This window comes from Dermacentor variabilis, unplaced genomic scaffold, assembly GCF_050947875.1.
Source record: "Dermacentor variabilis isolate Ectoservices unplaced genomic scaffold, ASM5094787v1 scaffold_12, whole genome shotgun sequence".
NCBI lineage: Eukaryota > Metazoa > Arthropoda > Arachnida > Ixodida > Ixodidae > Dermacentor > Dermacentor variabilis.
Window position 1 is genome coordinate 21,977,334 of NW_027460280.1, and position 15,532 is coordinate 21,992,865.

Consider the following 15,532-nt stretch of genomic DNA (forward strand, 5'->3'; position numbering starts at 1 on the left):
TCGTTGTACCTATCAGATTGACTCGTCATTGTATCTTTATCTTTTTCCCACTATGTTCTGGAATATTTTACTCCCCTCTCTATACAGAGTCGCATGTCAGCGGTCGTATGCACGACAGCAAAGGTTCTGCCTTCCAACAAAGCTGTTTTCTCGCTCTCTGACATTAAAATCGTCTGCTCTTGTCCCGCTTCCCACGCAGGTTTTTTTTTTTATCATGCATGCGCGGTATATAAATCACGTACATGTTTGCACTCTGCGCTTTAGGTGACATCATACGAACACTGCACCACAGTGCCTATAAGGCTCGCATGGCGGGGTTAAATACCTTCGTTCTTGGTTCTGCTACTCTATTTCCCACGCGGCCAACACGGCAGCTATGTCCACGTGATATCTCAGGCATATGTCACGCCGACGGAAGCGCCGGTCCTTCTACTAGTGCTCCCAATGTCATGCGTCTGACCTAAAAAAGAAAAAAAAACGCACAAATTCTCTGCAAGGATCTCCTGTCGCATTTATTGAATCCCTAATAGGAAACAACGCGGCGTCACGGGCACCTTGCGTTTGGCGACGACAAATTGAGTCTGGAAACCCCAATGCGGCCCCGGCGCGACTGGCGTTCCCGTCCCCGAGCACGTCCTCGCTTCTACATACAAACACATTCACCGCTTTTAAAAGCGACGGCTTTCTATGGCTCCTTCCCACACTTTGACGATGTGTTTCAATTTCTGGCCGTTTATGTGACCTTGAAGGTAACCTTTACACGTGCTTAATTACATGACCGATGGTTGGTTTCGAATCCGGTTCCCCAAACGCAGAAGCCCGATGCTCGGACCATTGTGCCGCGAACACGTGCCTGACAAGGCGGAATAAAGACCTTCAACGATTTCTCTCGTGCAAGCCAGCGCTTTACGATTTCTCTCGTGCAAGCCAGCGCTTTGAAAGGCTTGGCGCGTAAGCCGCGTCGCATGCGAGCAATTTATTGGTAAAAAGTGAGCGCGCGCGTCTTCTGGCTGACGATGAAGGAAGAAGAGACGTTTGTCATCGTTGCGCGTCTCTCGTCCTCCACTGTGGCCACCAGGCCGAGCATTGCGCCGTGCTTTGGGATTCAACACGCTTTAATGCAGAATAAAATTTGGCGCGTGCTCTGCAACATCCACCGCGGTGGCTGAGCGACGCGTTCGTCGCTGACATCTGCAGCGCGTCGTAATGCACCATTCTGCCTTGCTGGCGCATGGAGGCGTGCACCTATTCCTTAGGTGCGTGGGATCTGTATAAGCGTTCGGTGCTTTGTTTGGGGTAGCTGGTGTAATTCTCAAGCAATGCACTCGATTATCGTGTATGGCTTCAAATGAAAAGAAAAAAGCGATCTCTGGTCTTTTCTTTTAACGCGAAGCTGGTTGTGGCTTGGCTTCCGTGCATTTTTTTTCTTCTGCGGCAACGAAAACTATCTGCATCAGTAATTGCTCGTCCCCCTTTAAGCAAGCAAAAAAGCAGTGGCTCATTCCTCTCGTCACGCAGAGGATATATATATATATATATATATATATATATATATATATATATATATATATATATATATATATATATATATATGTATGTATAGTCATATGACTAAAAGCCAATAAACACTGACACCCAGGAAAGCATAGGGAAAATTACTTGTGCTTAATAAATGAAATAAATAAATTACAAATTAATGGAAATGAAAGCGGAAATTGAAGTGGATGCGAAGGTTTTGGGAACGTTCCCCATATGCGGCAAGTTGTCTTTTCATCCACTTTCATTTCCATTAATTTATCGTCTCTTTATTACATTTATTAAGCACAAGTAATTTCCCCTATGTGGTCCTTGGTGTGAGTGTTTGTTGGCTTCTTATGATATGACTCATAAAAATCGGGCCCCTCGGTCAACCCCCTTTCTTCTCGTTCGTGTTTGTGTGTGTGTGCGTGCGTGTGTGTGCGTGTGTGTGCGTGCGTGCGTGCGCGTGCGTGTGTGTGTGTGTGTGTGCGTGCGTGCGTGCGTGCGTGCGTGTGCATGCTGTTGGAATCTCAGCGCTGACACCCGTTGTTGCACATGGGTTGCAAGCCCCAAGGGTAGCGTTGGCCTGGCGGCCTGGGGCACAACTGGAAGCATCCGAAGGTCCCGGCAAAGCATGAGTCGACTGGTAACAGAACAACTTGTTTATTCTAGCATCGCAAAAGAGCGGGCGGTCAGGTCGACCGAAGTGGAGAGACGGGAGAGCACGTAACTCAACTGAAGAAATCGGAGCCTCCCTCGGCGTCCGGGAGCAGCTGCTTTTATACTCTCGCAGTTGAGGGCAAGAAGGAACGCCTCGATAGACGCGCACGTGACGGCGCCGCTCGGGCACGTTGAGACGAGTAGGTGACGCATCCGCCGGGCCGGCGTCGATCAGACCTCCTCGCTTCACAGTTGGGGGAGCTCCTCTCCCCGGCTGCCGCGCTTTGACAAGCGTGGGCACCAACATGCACACACACACACACGCACACTTGAAGACACGTGGCATTGAAACATGCCTGGACGCGTTTGTCGGGGAGGCGTATCGGCGGCGCTGAACGGGCCAAAATGTCTGCCGCTTTGAACGAAGCCCCGGCGTCCGTTGCATCCGCGCCGGCTATACCGCGCGTTGTAGGCGAAACGTAACAGTGCGTGCGTGCGTGCGTGCGTGTGTTATATAGCTGTCCATGCAAATGTAAATTAATAAATGTGTAATAAAGGAAGATACCTATAAAGAAAGGGGTCACACAAGGAGACACAATCTCTACAATGTTATTCAATGCGTGCTTGGAAGAACTATTCAAGCTATTCATTTGGGTCGGCTTAGGGGTAAGGATCAACGGCGAATATCTGAGCAGCCTTCGGTTTGCAGATGACATTGTTCTATTCAGCAACACCGGGGACGAGTTCTGACAAAGGAGCTCGAAAACAAGTTAAGAAACGCACAGAGAGCGATGGAACGAAGAATAATAGGCGTAACAGAAGGGTTGAAATCTGGGCCAGTTGGTACATACTTGAACGAAAAAACCAGTCAAAAACACAAAGGACAAGAGGAGAGGTTCACACCACAACGACTGGACTATCAACTGAGGTTTATTAGAATTGGTGTTGTCCCAGCAAGGCCAGCAGAGCATGCGCAACTGCATCATCGCTAATCACATAGCATGAAAAGACAGAAAACGCTTCTATCGTGACCGACTTAGAAATTCAAATTCTTTTTCAAGTAAGTGCACCGAGGTTGTACTAACGCAGTCATCACCTAAAATAAACTGATGTAGTACGCTTCCAAGATTTCTCGCTCTTCTTTGCCCTTGCCCCTACCAAGAATCGTCACATTGCTAAACAAAGGATAACAACCACACTCATTGCAATGGCGAGGCAAGTTTGCACTGTTATCTGACCCCAGGGAGGAGTGGTGCTCACGCAGGCGGTCATTAATACATCGACCGGTTTGGCCTATGTAAAATCTTTCGCACGTGAGAGGGAACTTATAGGCAACCCCTGCAGCACATGCCGTAAAACGGTTTTCATGCTGCGTTGTGCCAACGTGGTTCCTTGCCCTGCTTCGAGAAATGCGCGGGCAGCAGACCCGAAAGCTTACAAGGGGCAGAAAACACAACACTTACTCCCTGTTGGCGGCAACCTTCTTGATATTGTGGCTCACTTTATGCACATACGGCATGACTTCAAGTTTCCTACGTTCAGTTGCCCCACTATCTACCAGCTTCGTACGTTCCTTCTTTAGCCTCTGAAGCAGCGATTCAGCCGCCGCTTTCAAAAGAGGCGGAGGGAACCCTGCGGCCTCTAAACGTTGGGAGTGTGCGTCAAAGCTACTTTTAATGGCGTGGTGACAGCTTCTTTCAAGTGCATTGCGGAAACAATTGATTGCAATCCCTCTTTTTACAATCTTCGAATGTGCAGATCCAAATGGTAAAAGAGCTTTCTTGCCCCTAGGTGAAAACATCCAGCACAAATGCCCGTCATCAAAGAATGTTAGTTGCAGTTCTAGGAACCTGATGGAATGATTGCTAGGAAGTTCATGAGTGAAATTAAGAGTGCGTGAAGAAGCTTTAAAAGCAGTCAATACATCGTCTACTGCTGCCAGTCGTTGTGGTGTGAACCTCTCCTCTTGTCCTTTGTGTTTTTGACTGGTTTTTTCGTTCAATAGGCGTAACGTTGACAGGAAGAGAGCGGTGTCGATCAGAGAGCAAACGGGCATAGCCGATATTCTATTCGACATTAAGATAAAAAAAAACGGAGCTGGGCAGGTCATGTAATGCGCACGTTAGATAACCGGTGAACCATTAGGGTTACAGAATTGGTGCCAAAGGAAGGGAAACGTAGTCGAGGACGGCAAAAGACTAGGTGGAGTTACGAAATTAAGACATTCGCAGGCGCAAGTTAGAATCGGTTGGCGCAGCACAGGTGTAATTGGAGGTCGGAGGGAGAGCCATTCGCCCTGCAGTGGACTTAAAATACGTTTATGATGATAATGAAGATGGTGTATGCATACCTTTCGTGACGATAACCACCGATAAAGACAATAAATGCGCTCGTACGTTTGTTCAAAATTCTGTGTGGCTTCTGCGCCGTGTGCTAAACAGCTCCGCTGTCATCCACCTTCGCACAGTGGAATGGCTCATGAACGTTTTTATCCAAAATTTACTACGAACATCAACCAGATGAACACACTTGGAACAATCCACAAAAGCTACCATCGTAAAGCATGAATGTTCTTATAACGACCCCGCTCTGACCACCTTTATTGCCAGCTTTATGCTAAGTGCTGGGGCCGTATTTTGCCGCACACCATTACATTTTTCATTCGTTTTTTTTTTAAATCATCCGTCAGGAATCGATCTCGGCGATAACAGCGGCGTATTTGATGATGCCGCTGTTATTTGATGACGAACCTCATTTTTCCAATCTTGTTGCCCTTAGTCATTGCCCCTGTTATCGCCGAGACTCCGCAGGAGCATTAATGTGAACGGATAATGAAAAGCGTCTCTACAACAAATTAAGCGGATCCCACGCACTGTGGGAAAATGTTTAAACAGAGACTTGCGTTTACGTTCTCAATTGGAGTCGAGTCTGCAAAACGAAGTTCCACACTCGCGGCCAAGCCGACGGGCACGCGTGGCGCTAGGTGTTAAATCAATCTGTTTACAACGTCACACGTTGAAGACAATATTCTCATTTTAATCACTTAAGCAAACCTCCCAACTTTGCCACGAAGTAATAGAAGAGCGTCGTTATTGCTGACAACCTTACTCCTTCTCCTTCATCGCGTACCGTGGAAGGAGACGCAAAGCGTGTACCAACTACTTGCGCACTGGTACGTGCTCCGCCACCGTAAAGTTATTAACGTAAGCGTGTGGCGCTCCGAGTGATCAGAAACGGCCGACCTAAATCAGAGCACACACCGAAACGAACTCATTCCGAAGTGTTTCTCCAAACACTTGCCTGCAGGACACGGTCCGTTGCAATCTCATCACTGCGTATCGATGTTGCCTCGCTTATGAGAAAGTGTTCATCTCGCCTTCCAAGTCACCCTTCGCTGCGTATCGACGCTGTAGAGCACTGCACGGGCCGGGGCCTACCCGAAAGCTAGGGCACGACCCGGCCCGCGGGCCGAGCCGGGCCGTCGGAAGCCTTTTTCGGCGGGACTCGGGCCCGCTCTTTAAAGGGCCTAAATCATGCCTTCGAGCACACGCGAACTTTATGCATTGCATGGGCCATGGAATTCTGTGTCAAGCTGAAGTGACACATGCAAAGGGGGTTGCCCCTTGGTGTACCTTAGCAAAGAAAACAGAAAGACAGATGGAGTTCTGATTTTTTTTCTTTTCCACAAGAACGAACATTGTTTGGCCGTAAGGAAAAATAATTTATACAAAAACCGCTCCTCAAACCACTTCCCTATTACTGCTTTTGCGATTGCCAATCTGAATAATATTATATGATTTTAGCGATATATATATATATATATATATATATATATATATATATATATATAGTGACGATCAAGTTAAAAGGGTGCGCACCCGCGGATAAATAACAGCATAGGCAATGGGCCAGATCGCTGATGTTCCCGTGAGAAAAACAAAGATTTCGGTCTTTTATTGCTTATATACTGTAGCTGCTGGACCCCGAGAAGGTGAGGCTGACACATACGGTACAATCTGGAAGTAGCGAACGCAATTTTAGAGCAGCTATGTACGCGTACTCCAAGAGAGACGAACCTGCTTGAAGCCGGAGAGCCTGGACAACCTGCCGTTTTTCGCACAAGAACATGGACATTTTTGCCTTTTGCTGGCTTTCGCACACTCCTATTTCTGTGGCATCGTTTTCGGGTGCAGACTTTTTGGGTCACTGCGTGTTACTTTAGGCGTATTTGCTAACTTTATTTCATAAACGAGGGAACAACCTTTTATCTGGGATAGCCTCAAGCATGGTTATATGATTTCTATTGTATTTCGTGATTACGTTCTCGTGTCGAAGTCAGAATATGAACGATTTACATTTCATCTGCTTTTTCTTGCAGTTCAACATATATTACAATAAGCTTCTTATCTTTCTGCAGCAAATTATTAATCGAAAGCCTCTTTTAAAAATTTGTGCAATCTTATTATTTCCAACGTGAAATGTAGACTAGAGCCCTAAAGGGAATGCCCTGCGTTTGTTTCTATCCACTTTTTCATGTCAGTTGTACACTTTGTTTCAAAAACCTTTTTGCTACGTCTTATTCTCGCTATACTTTTATTGTAATGAGTTTTCATGTACCGCATAAGCAACATTTCATTTATATTCTGGCGTATCACATGCCAAAACCACGATATGATTACGAGGCACGCCGTAGTGGGGACCGGATTAATTTCGGCCAACTGGAGTTCATTAACGCGCACCTAAATCAAAGTCTACCAGGTGTTTTCACCGCCATCGAAATGCGGCCGCCGTGGCCGGTTAACGAACCCGCGTCCTAGAGCATAGCAGCGCAACTGCTTAACCACGAAGCCGCCACCGCGGGTAAAGCAACAGTTCAATGCATGTACACACCTGATTTTCCGTCTGATCGCCCGCTAGAAACGGCAAGGCACGAATGATAAGAATCATTATCAACAAATTTCCTCCAGCGTGCCCCGGGCTGGGCCAGGTCATGCACACGCGGGCCCTGGCTAAGCTTAATGATGAACAACCGGGCCCGGGCCGCGGGCCCGGGCCGGGCGCGCGATGGGGTAAGTCATGTACGCCACGGCCCGGGCCGGACCCGGGCTTGGTATCGCGGGCCCAGGCTGGGATGCGGCTTCATAATGCGGGACTGGGCCGGGCCCATGCAGTGCTCTAATCGACGCTATCAGCTTCTTGTTGACCACACTGTGCTCATCGCCCCGCAATGCGAAACCACAGAGCTCGCAGCACGCCGCAAGAAACTGAAATTATATAATTTGCCTAAATGCATCGATTTAATAAAAGAGCACCATTCTTCCAGATGTAGAAACCAGGCCATGAATGAAACGCGGTTACTCTATTCTAATCTGCTACTGATTCCGAGAAGTAGTCACCTTGCCTATGGAATGCTACCACTGGGCGCCTGGGCGAAAAGAAAGCAAAAGTATACAACTGCAGACATTTCCCAAAGCGACAACTGCTTCCATGATCACCGCGGTAGCTAGAATAACGCAAGAAGAATTGCTCCAAATAACAACGAGTAAAGAGGCAATTAAAATCTGTGAAGCAGTACTCCCGAATTGGATAATCTGCGGGTTGTCGTACATCCTAACAACATGACTACGGCTTAGACCCCACAGTACTCCCTATCAGTGGGTCCACGCTGACGCATAATCGAGGCGACGGTGCAACGATATTCATTTGACACGCTACACACGAACAGCTAGACACCCACATGCGTCAGAAAAAAAAAAAAATCCTGCAAAGCACTAACTGAGATGTTGCACGATGTTGGATGCCCGCACTGCAAATCAAAACCCTACAGAGGGATAAGTATAAGAAATATCTTCACTTTTTCGATGCAAATAACACGGGTAACTAAATACGCAAGCAGAAAGAGCCAGTACTGCCACAGCAGAAGTAACTTTTGCCGTTATAAGGGCGTTTGCAGCGAAATATTAAACGAAATACGTGAACGTAGCCCATCACGACACTAGCAGACGATAGAAAATGATGACCCCAAAAACGTAGAAACGGAGGAACGAAGCGCGAAAAGGGGAGTAACCACGCCCCTCTACAGACAGACAGCGTCGTTGAGGCTCCCGAACCCGTCTATATTCCAGCGTGGTAGAGAGCTACTAGGTAGTGTAGTGGTGCACTTGTGTATACCGCAAAGAGAAGCAGATGAAGCAAAGTGGAAAGATGACATGTGAAGGATGATGCCAGATGTTGATGTGACTTCACTCTTTAGAACGGGCGAGCACAAACGCTGCGCCCTATCAGTGATCACTAAAAGTAAAACAACAAAAGAAGAAGCAATGGAACAGTCTAACTTCACTTCGTGGAGCGCTGCTCGCTGGCCTCCTCCACTGATGCAGCCTTTTCCTAACGGTGGACACCGCCGCTGCGAGCAGGTCTAGCGCGTCATCGGATTTCTCACAGCCGTTGCTCTTGCGGTGTGGCAACGAGCGCTTGTGGCAAGGTGGTGCCCTCTATGCAGCGCGGCGTCAAGCATTTGGATACTCCTATAGTTCCCAAACTTCTCGCTCCTCGCATGGGTAGCAAGCGGCTCTAACTTTAGCGGTTCGCTGCCATTCACGCCACCGTAGCGCTGCGGTCGACCTTGGCGCTAAGTGCGGGAGAGTCGTCTGCTGTAGCCTGGCGCGGTTTTGGTTGTTTGTCGCGGCGCTCATGAGGCTCGCTGATTAAAGGAGCCGTCTTGCTCCACAACTATTTATTCTCGTATATACGAAGAACCTAACTCGGATGATAGTACACGAGCTGTATCTCGCTGAAATCTTCATAGAGGCGGTGGGTCCTGCAGTTAAATGTCCTTCTTTTAGGTAAAATGAAAGCTGTTTTCGGGAGAGATCTTCGACGCTCCGCGCTTGAACCGTGTAATGCGGATAAACACCTCATCTTGCAGTGACATAAGGCTGTAAAATCAGGCCTTTGTAGTCGCATTGCTACACGCAACAATCATCAATTAGCGCATAATCGGCATAAATCAGAACCTAATTCAATGTTTTCGACTCGTCTTTCTATGTCCTTAACATACAGCGTGACCGACAATGACGACTGACGGTATCCTTGCTTCTGTACTCGATGAATTTCCACTAGCCCTGTGCATTTACAGCCTTCCCATATGATTTGTACTCGGTTGTCCCTGTATGTGTCCCTCAGCAGCCCCACGAAATCGCCATATATGCCCTAGCGCTTCAGGTTGTCCCATAGCAATTCCCTGTATATGTTGTCCTTAGCTCCTTTAATATCTTAGAAATGCTATCAGGAAAGGTCTCTCTTGAGGCATTGAAATCTCTATGTACAAGTTAGTACAAATATTTTGTCTAAGCGTCTGCATGGCTTGAACCCATTCTGTAGTTCCCCCAATATCTTTTTTTTTCTCCATTCACTTCAACAGGTCTGATTTTATGGCTTGCATTGCCATTCGGTATATCACCAAAGTTGCTGCAACTGGCCAGTACGCGCTCGTCTTACGCTCACTCATCACCTTTGCCTTTACAATAGATAAGCTTCATTCTACTTTCACATCACTCAATCGGAATGTTTCTTTCAATTCCTTGCTCGATGGCACTTGTCAGTTGTGTCTTTCTCTTTGTGCCCAGCTGTTTGATCAGCTGTACTGAGATTATATTATTATATTACAAGGAACATATTATAAGGAACATTTTCTTCAGCTTTCTTGCAGCTAAAGCTTACTACGTTAAATTTTGAGCTCCTTTCTGTTGCTGGATCTGATTGAGTATAGGCTACGCTTTCTTTTTTGCCAGATTTATCACTAACAACATCCCTCAGATACAGCAGCACGTCGTCTATTTCAAAGATGTTACCGTCCTCAACCATTCTAGCCGTTTTCGGATCTTTAGTTGCCGCTGCAAATGCTTTTGCGTGGTTCCAGAATGATTCTGGTGCGCCTTTGTCTCTTTTGCGAATTTCATGTACCAAACGTCCACTTCTATCTTACAATTTTTTTTCTTGCACCACCACCGTTTTCTTTTCTGGGTGTTTGTTCCATCTAAGCAGTGCCTCTTCTTTTGTAATCGCAACTTTTTGGCTTCTCCATGATCCCTAGACGCCTAATTAAGCTCTTCTATAGCTTGCTTTATTTCTTTGTTCAACCACTTTCGTACTTTCCTCTTTCCACTCTAATATATATATATATATATATATATATATATATTTGGCGCGTTTCTCGTACTACTGCTGCATGACGCCTATTAGTTCCTTATATTCTCAGATTGCTGTAGGAAGCCCCTCCAGTTTCTCCTGTATGTTATATGTGATCTGATCTGTGCTATGTGTTTTTCATAAAATTTCAGCTTTCTGCTGATAGTGGTTACTGTCTTGCGTCGGTATCCCTTCCCAATTTTAAGGTTATACGTTTATGATGGCTACCGCTATTCTTTCATTGTTTATCTATCATGATTTGGTCTGGTCATTCGTTAACAGTTTCTGAAACCAATGCGTAGTCGGCACATGACTGCCTATTTCCACATTGGCACGCTGCGTTGCCCCCCCCCCCTTCCACATCACACTGTGGAATGTGGAAGGGGGGGGGGTGCAAAAGAAACTTTTTGTTTCACAAACAGCCATTTCCTCCATTCCTTTCTGGAAGGCCCGCATCAGTTTGCCAAGGCCGTTGCAAGCGGCGACGTGACTGTGATGTGTGTAGTGCGCGACACGGTGCGGAAGCTGGAGAGGACAAGAAGCAGACAAGTAGTGCGCGCGCCGAGGCGAATTCCGTGCTGGATGGAAAACGACAACGCCGAAGAGCGTCCGGCACGTGAACACGCGGCGCAAGAAAACAGAGAAAAAGCCAATCCAATCAGAAGAGACCGCGGAACTTCAAGCAGCCAATGAGCAAACGACGAATCGGCCAGAGCGGCCGAAAAGCGAGGCGCTCTGGCAGGAGTGGGGGGAGACGCAGATAAAGTTCCAGGAAGCGACGCCAGAAGAAGGTAGGCCACCGGACCGGGTGTTGAAGACAGGCCGTCGGGTTCCGGACCCGAGCCACCAAGACTTCACCCGACCGGGGCCTCCTGCCAACCCGTTCCTGTGCGTTGCCTCTCTACGCGATCGTGAACTACTGCCGAAGGCAGGCGAGCTTCCGCGCCCGTGCGCAGGACGAGAACAGTCGGGCTACGGGCCCGTGTTCTACGCCCAGCTGCCTGGCCAGAAAGCCGCCGCCGCCAAGCCGCCGACTTTCCCTCGCCAAGCCAGAGCTGTCGCGCTCTGGTCGTCCGATCAACGGCCCAACACCCCGACCTTTGGTGAGACCAGCGCCACTTCTCTCGTCATCTTGTCGCCGCTTCTCCACGTTGGGACTATTATGCGCCCTTGCAGTCGTGGTCAGCCCGGACTCGCGTACTGTTAAACACCATCCTAGCCCTATATGCGTTTCTTGCCGTGATGTCTCTTTGAATGTTTTTTTTTGTGTGTGTGTTTTATCCTCTTTTTAGTTTCATTAAAAGTTTGTGTGTGCTTTAGAAACAAACGGCTTTGTCCTCAATTGGGTTCTCGGAGGCTCCGCCTCAGAGAACCGTCAGAACCTTTGAACACTTCTTTAACATCGCAATGACAAAAGAAGTCCCAAAAAACAAAGCGAGCAGAGCGGTACTTGCCACTTCGGCTGCGCAGTGATATGAGCGACAGGCGGTGCCGGTTAGGGTCCAGCGCGAGGCTGCGCCGCGGCGGAGGCGGCGGCGGCCTGGCGCTCTGCTGCGCGTCCAGGCTGCGCGCCCGAGGCGCTGCCGACGCCCCGCTGCTGAGCACGAGGCCGCGGCTGGCACGGCGGCGCACTGGCGCTGGCTCGGCCGGACTGGATGCCGGGGGCTCGTCGCGCAGGAAAGGCAGGTGTCGCAGGAAGAACGCTTCAGCTTTGCTGTCGAAGCACATGAACACCGCATACACCACGTACGCAGCTAACAATAGAATCGACTCCACTCTGCACCAAAGAACACGGCAACATGAACATGAGCGTACCGCATAATTTGGTTTGGATATAACTTTTTTCCGGCAACGATAAGAGAGGAACCAGATGTTAAACCAGTCATCGAAGTAAGCAAAACAATGGGCAGCACGCAAGTTATTCCGAGTTCAATCACTATTAGACTTAGACTTGGCATTCACTAGACTTAGCAATGATAAGGGTTGACATGATAGTTCAATGCATCAATCATGTGCTGCCAAAAGAAAGCATACACCCACACGTAGCGGAAAGGTTTGTTTATGAAAAGCAGTCTGCACCGTTTTTAACAGCCGATTGTTTCATGGGGTTCGATATCCCACTGCGGCTGTATGAGAGAGGCCACAGTGAAGGATTCGGATTAATTTTGACTGCTTGGGCAAAGTGTAAGCCGCACTTGGTCCCCATAAAAACGCGCCCAGCAATTAATGCCAAGACTGCGTACTCAGCAACACAATACCTGATTACACGTATCCCAAACTCGGTCAGGTGACTGTTGACGTCGCTTTTTGTCTCCAGCATGACAACAATCATGTATTGTGAACAAAATAAATAAATAAATAAAAACAAAGTATTTTAGCGTAGCCAGATATAGAACTACACATTAGGGTTTACATGCGAGGATATGTATTCAGCGATTATGCGAAGATGTCGACATTGTATAACAAATGATCTTTCTTTATTTATTGAGAGATCATCCATAGCTTTTGGAAAATTCTCTCACCTACCGACTATGCAAATACTCTTTTGCTCTCTTATGTATGTAGAGAAGGCTGGTGGCGCTTCCTGTATGCGCTTTTGGGCACTTTAGCTATACGGAACAGTTTTACAGATGCTACGTTGTCAATTTGACGCTTTCCGAATCACGATGGCGAAAACTACAGGTCAAATGCCTGCGGGCCGTTATGGAACGGTGCAAGAGAGGCAGCCATCACAAGCGGAGAGTTCTCATTTTCGCAGGAGGCGGAAGGGGGGTGCAGGGAAGGCGGTCCTGGGGACCGGCAAGCTTTCCAACCCAATCATCTATTATGTGTATATATCAGGCACGCACCCAAGGGGGCCCGCCCCCCCCCCCCCCCCCGCCCTCCTGAAGGGGGGGGGGGTGCCGCCCCGGGTCCGAGGCGGCACCCTCCCCTCCCCGCCCACGCCACCACTCCTTACACACATTCCTAAAGCGCCGCCAAATAAATGTTGAGACTTGACATCTATTCGACGGTCAACATTTTGCTGCCTTTCTCATTCCTTTTGGATGACGATAGTTATCGGCATCTCGTGGGGTGTAAAGGCCAGTTTTCTCATAGATTCAGTGCTCGCGCGATTAACTCGAGATGCGTTCAGTTGTCAGCACCTACTCAATGGTCACGCGCATCGCTCTTGCTTCTAGCTCTATTTTCTTTGCTTAGACTGATCCAGGGACCAGGAAAGGGGTTCGGTTCTTAGTCAGCTGGTCATATGCTCGTGGTACGAGTTGCGGCCGGAGAAAACGCCAGTTACGTTTAACTTTTCCTTTTGCTTCATTATTTCCTCGAGTGACTGCTCGCCGCGACGCTGGCAGATCCCCGGTACCATATAACCAGCGATATGGGTTAGATAAGGTGTAGAATAAAATAATGCGGAACAGCGCCCATCATCAAACCCTGCAATAACCGTTAAACCCATGAGCAATATATGACTGTCACCCGTTACCTCGTGTGGTTTTTCCCTAATTGTACAGCACTTTTCGTGCAAAATTGGCAACTGGAAACAAGAGTCGCAAGGAGTTGAGAAATTAAGCGATCTCCTATTATCGGCGAGAATTTGGAGTGGCGCCCTCTCGCGAGTGACGTCAGGCCAGGACGCCGCTCGCTCCGGCTCACTCGGCTGCCGCGCGCGCTCGTTCCCTTGGTGTATGCTTGGGGTGTGGGCGGCTCGAGCCGTACTTATTGAAGGGAATGTCGGCTTCTTTCTGCTGCCATGCCTGAACCACAGTTCCTTCTCCTAAAGCGCGTGAGTCAAAAAAAATGGGCGGCCTGGATATCGCAAGCTATGTAGCGTTGAAGGAGTCTACTGGCATTGCAATGGATATATGCACCGTGTCTGTCCATAAATTTTGCGTAAAAGGAATGTCTGCAAATTCAACACACGAAGTTGTGTATGATGCTTCGATAAACACTTCACATTCCCTTAGTATTTAGCTATGAGAGACGTTGCATTTTACATGGAAAAAAAAATCTTGATAATTGGCGTCAGCATGTTATCCGTGTTAGACACTGCCCAGCGAAGCTGTCATCATGTTTCTTATTACTCTGGTGAGCTGTTCTAGTCAAATATGGCCATTTATTAATGCGTAGAAGAAAGAGTTAGGCACGCATTCCTTATGAAAAAGTTTGCTGTTACTTTAACCCCTGTCTGAAACAGGCCTCCAAAAAACGAATTGCTCATGGCTGCTAACACTATAGCGCGTCATGTAGAGTGTTTACGTAGTTAATTCACAAATACCATAGTAGCAATCATCTGAGAGAAAAGTTTCGTTGCTAAGATCGAGAACCAATCAATTGGAAGCGAATAAATGTTTCATAGTAGCCCTCAGTAACCTTTATCGACAATATGGCACACCCCTGATCACGCTACGGTAGCAACCGACTGTCGGTATGGCGAGGCACGCTTTGTTCGCGAAGCTCATCAGTTCACTACAACTTCGAATTGAAATCATAAAGCATTTTTTTACAGTGCCAATTGGAATGGCTAAAGTATTTTCGAGCTACCACAGCGCAGCTTAGATTGCCTAGAAAAGGAAAATTCAAGCACTTTCTGTCTCACCATGTCTTGATCCAGCATCGTCTAATTATACAAACGGAGAACTATTCGCTTCGTCGTTATATAAAAGAGAACCTCGCCAAACTGCAGGCAAAATAAAGTTTGCTCCAATCCAATCGCAAACATTTATAAAGAAAACACCACAAGCCTTACATATATTTTCACTTGATTTTTGACCCTCCACAGGGGGGAATTATGATATCTTCAATATGTCCCATAATGATTGACGCTTCGGCTTCTTTCTGGCTGCAACCGTGCGGTCCAACAGGCATATTTCACAAAAACATTTAGTCCGAGCAGCCTGTGTCAGTTCGCCAAATAGATTCGTCATGTATATTCCTCAAGCAACAGGCACCAGTAAATTTCTCAAGTGAGTTGAACGTGTAACCCAGAAAAGGGAATATATATTGGCACATTCCTTTTTTGTATTCTGTAAATAGCTGTGAGCTTCATTAGCTTTACTTCAAATTATCGCCGTTTAAAATAAACACTTGAAGAACCGCCTAATTTTGAAAAGCAGTTAAAGAAGCAAGTGGTGCTTGTATAAGCTAAACTGCAGTATTAGTTAAG

General features: G+C 47.6%; 1 protein-coding gene across 2 annotated transcripts in view; it reads right to left on the reverse strand.

The window, feature by feature from the left end:
* Positions 1 to 15,532, reverse strand: part of LOC142566219 (putative sodium/potassium/calcium exchanger CG1090) — a 171,548-nt gene that overhangs the window by 25,425 nt on the left and 130,591 nt on the right. For both annotated transcript variants that reach the window (XM_075677059.1, XM_075677058.1), the window contains one exon: positions 11,823 to 12,145. In XM_075677059.1, coding sequence (XP_075533174.1) covers positions 11,823 to 12,145 — 323 coding nt within the window. The remainder of the gene's footprint in view (positions 1 to 11,822; positions 12,146 to 15,532) is intronic.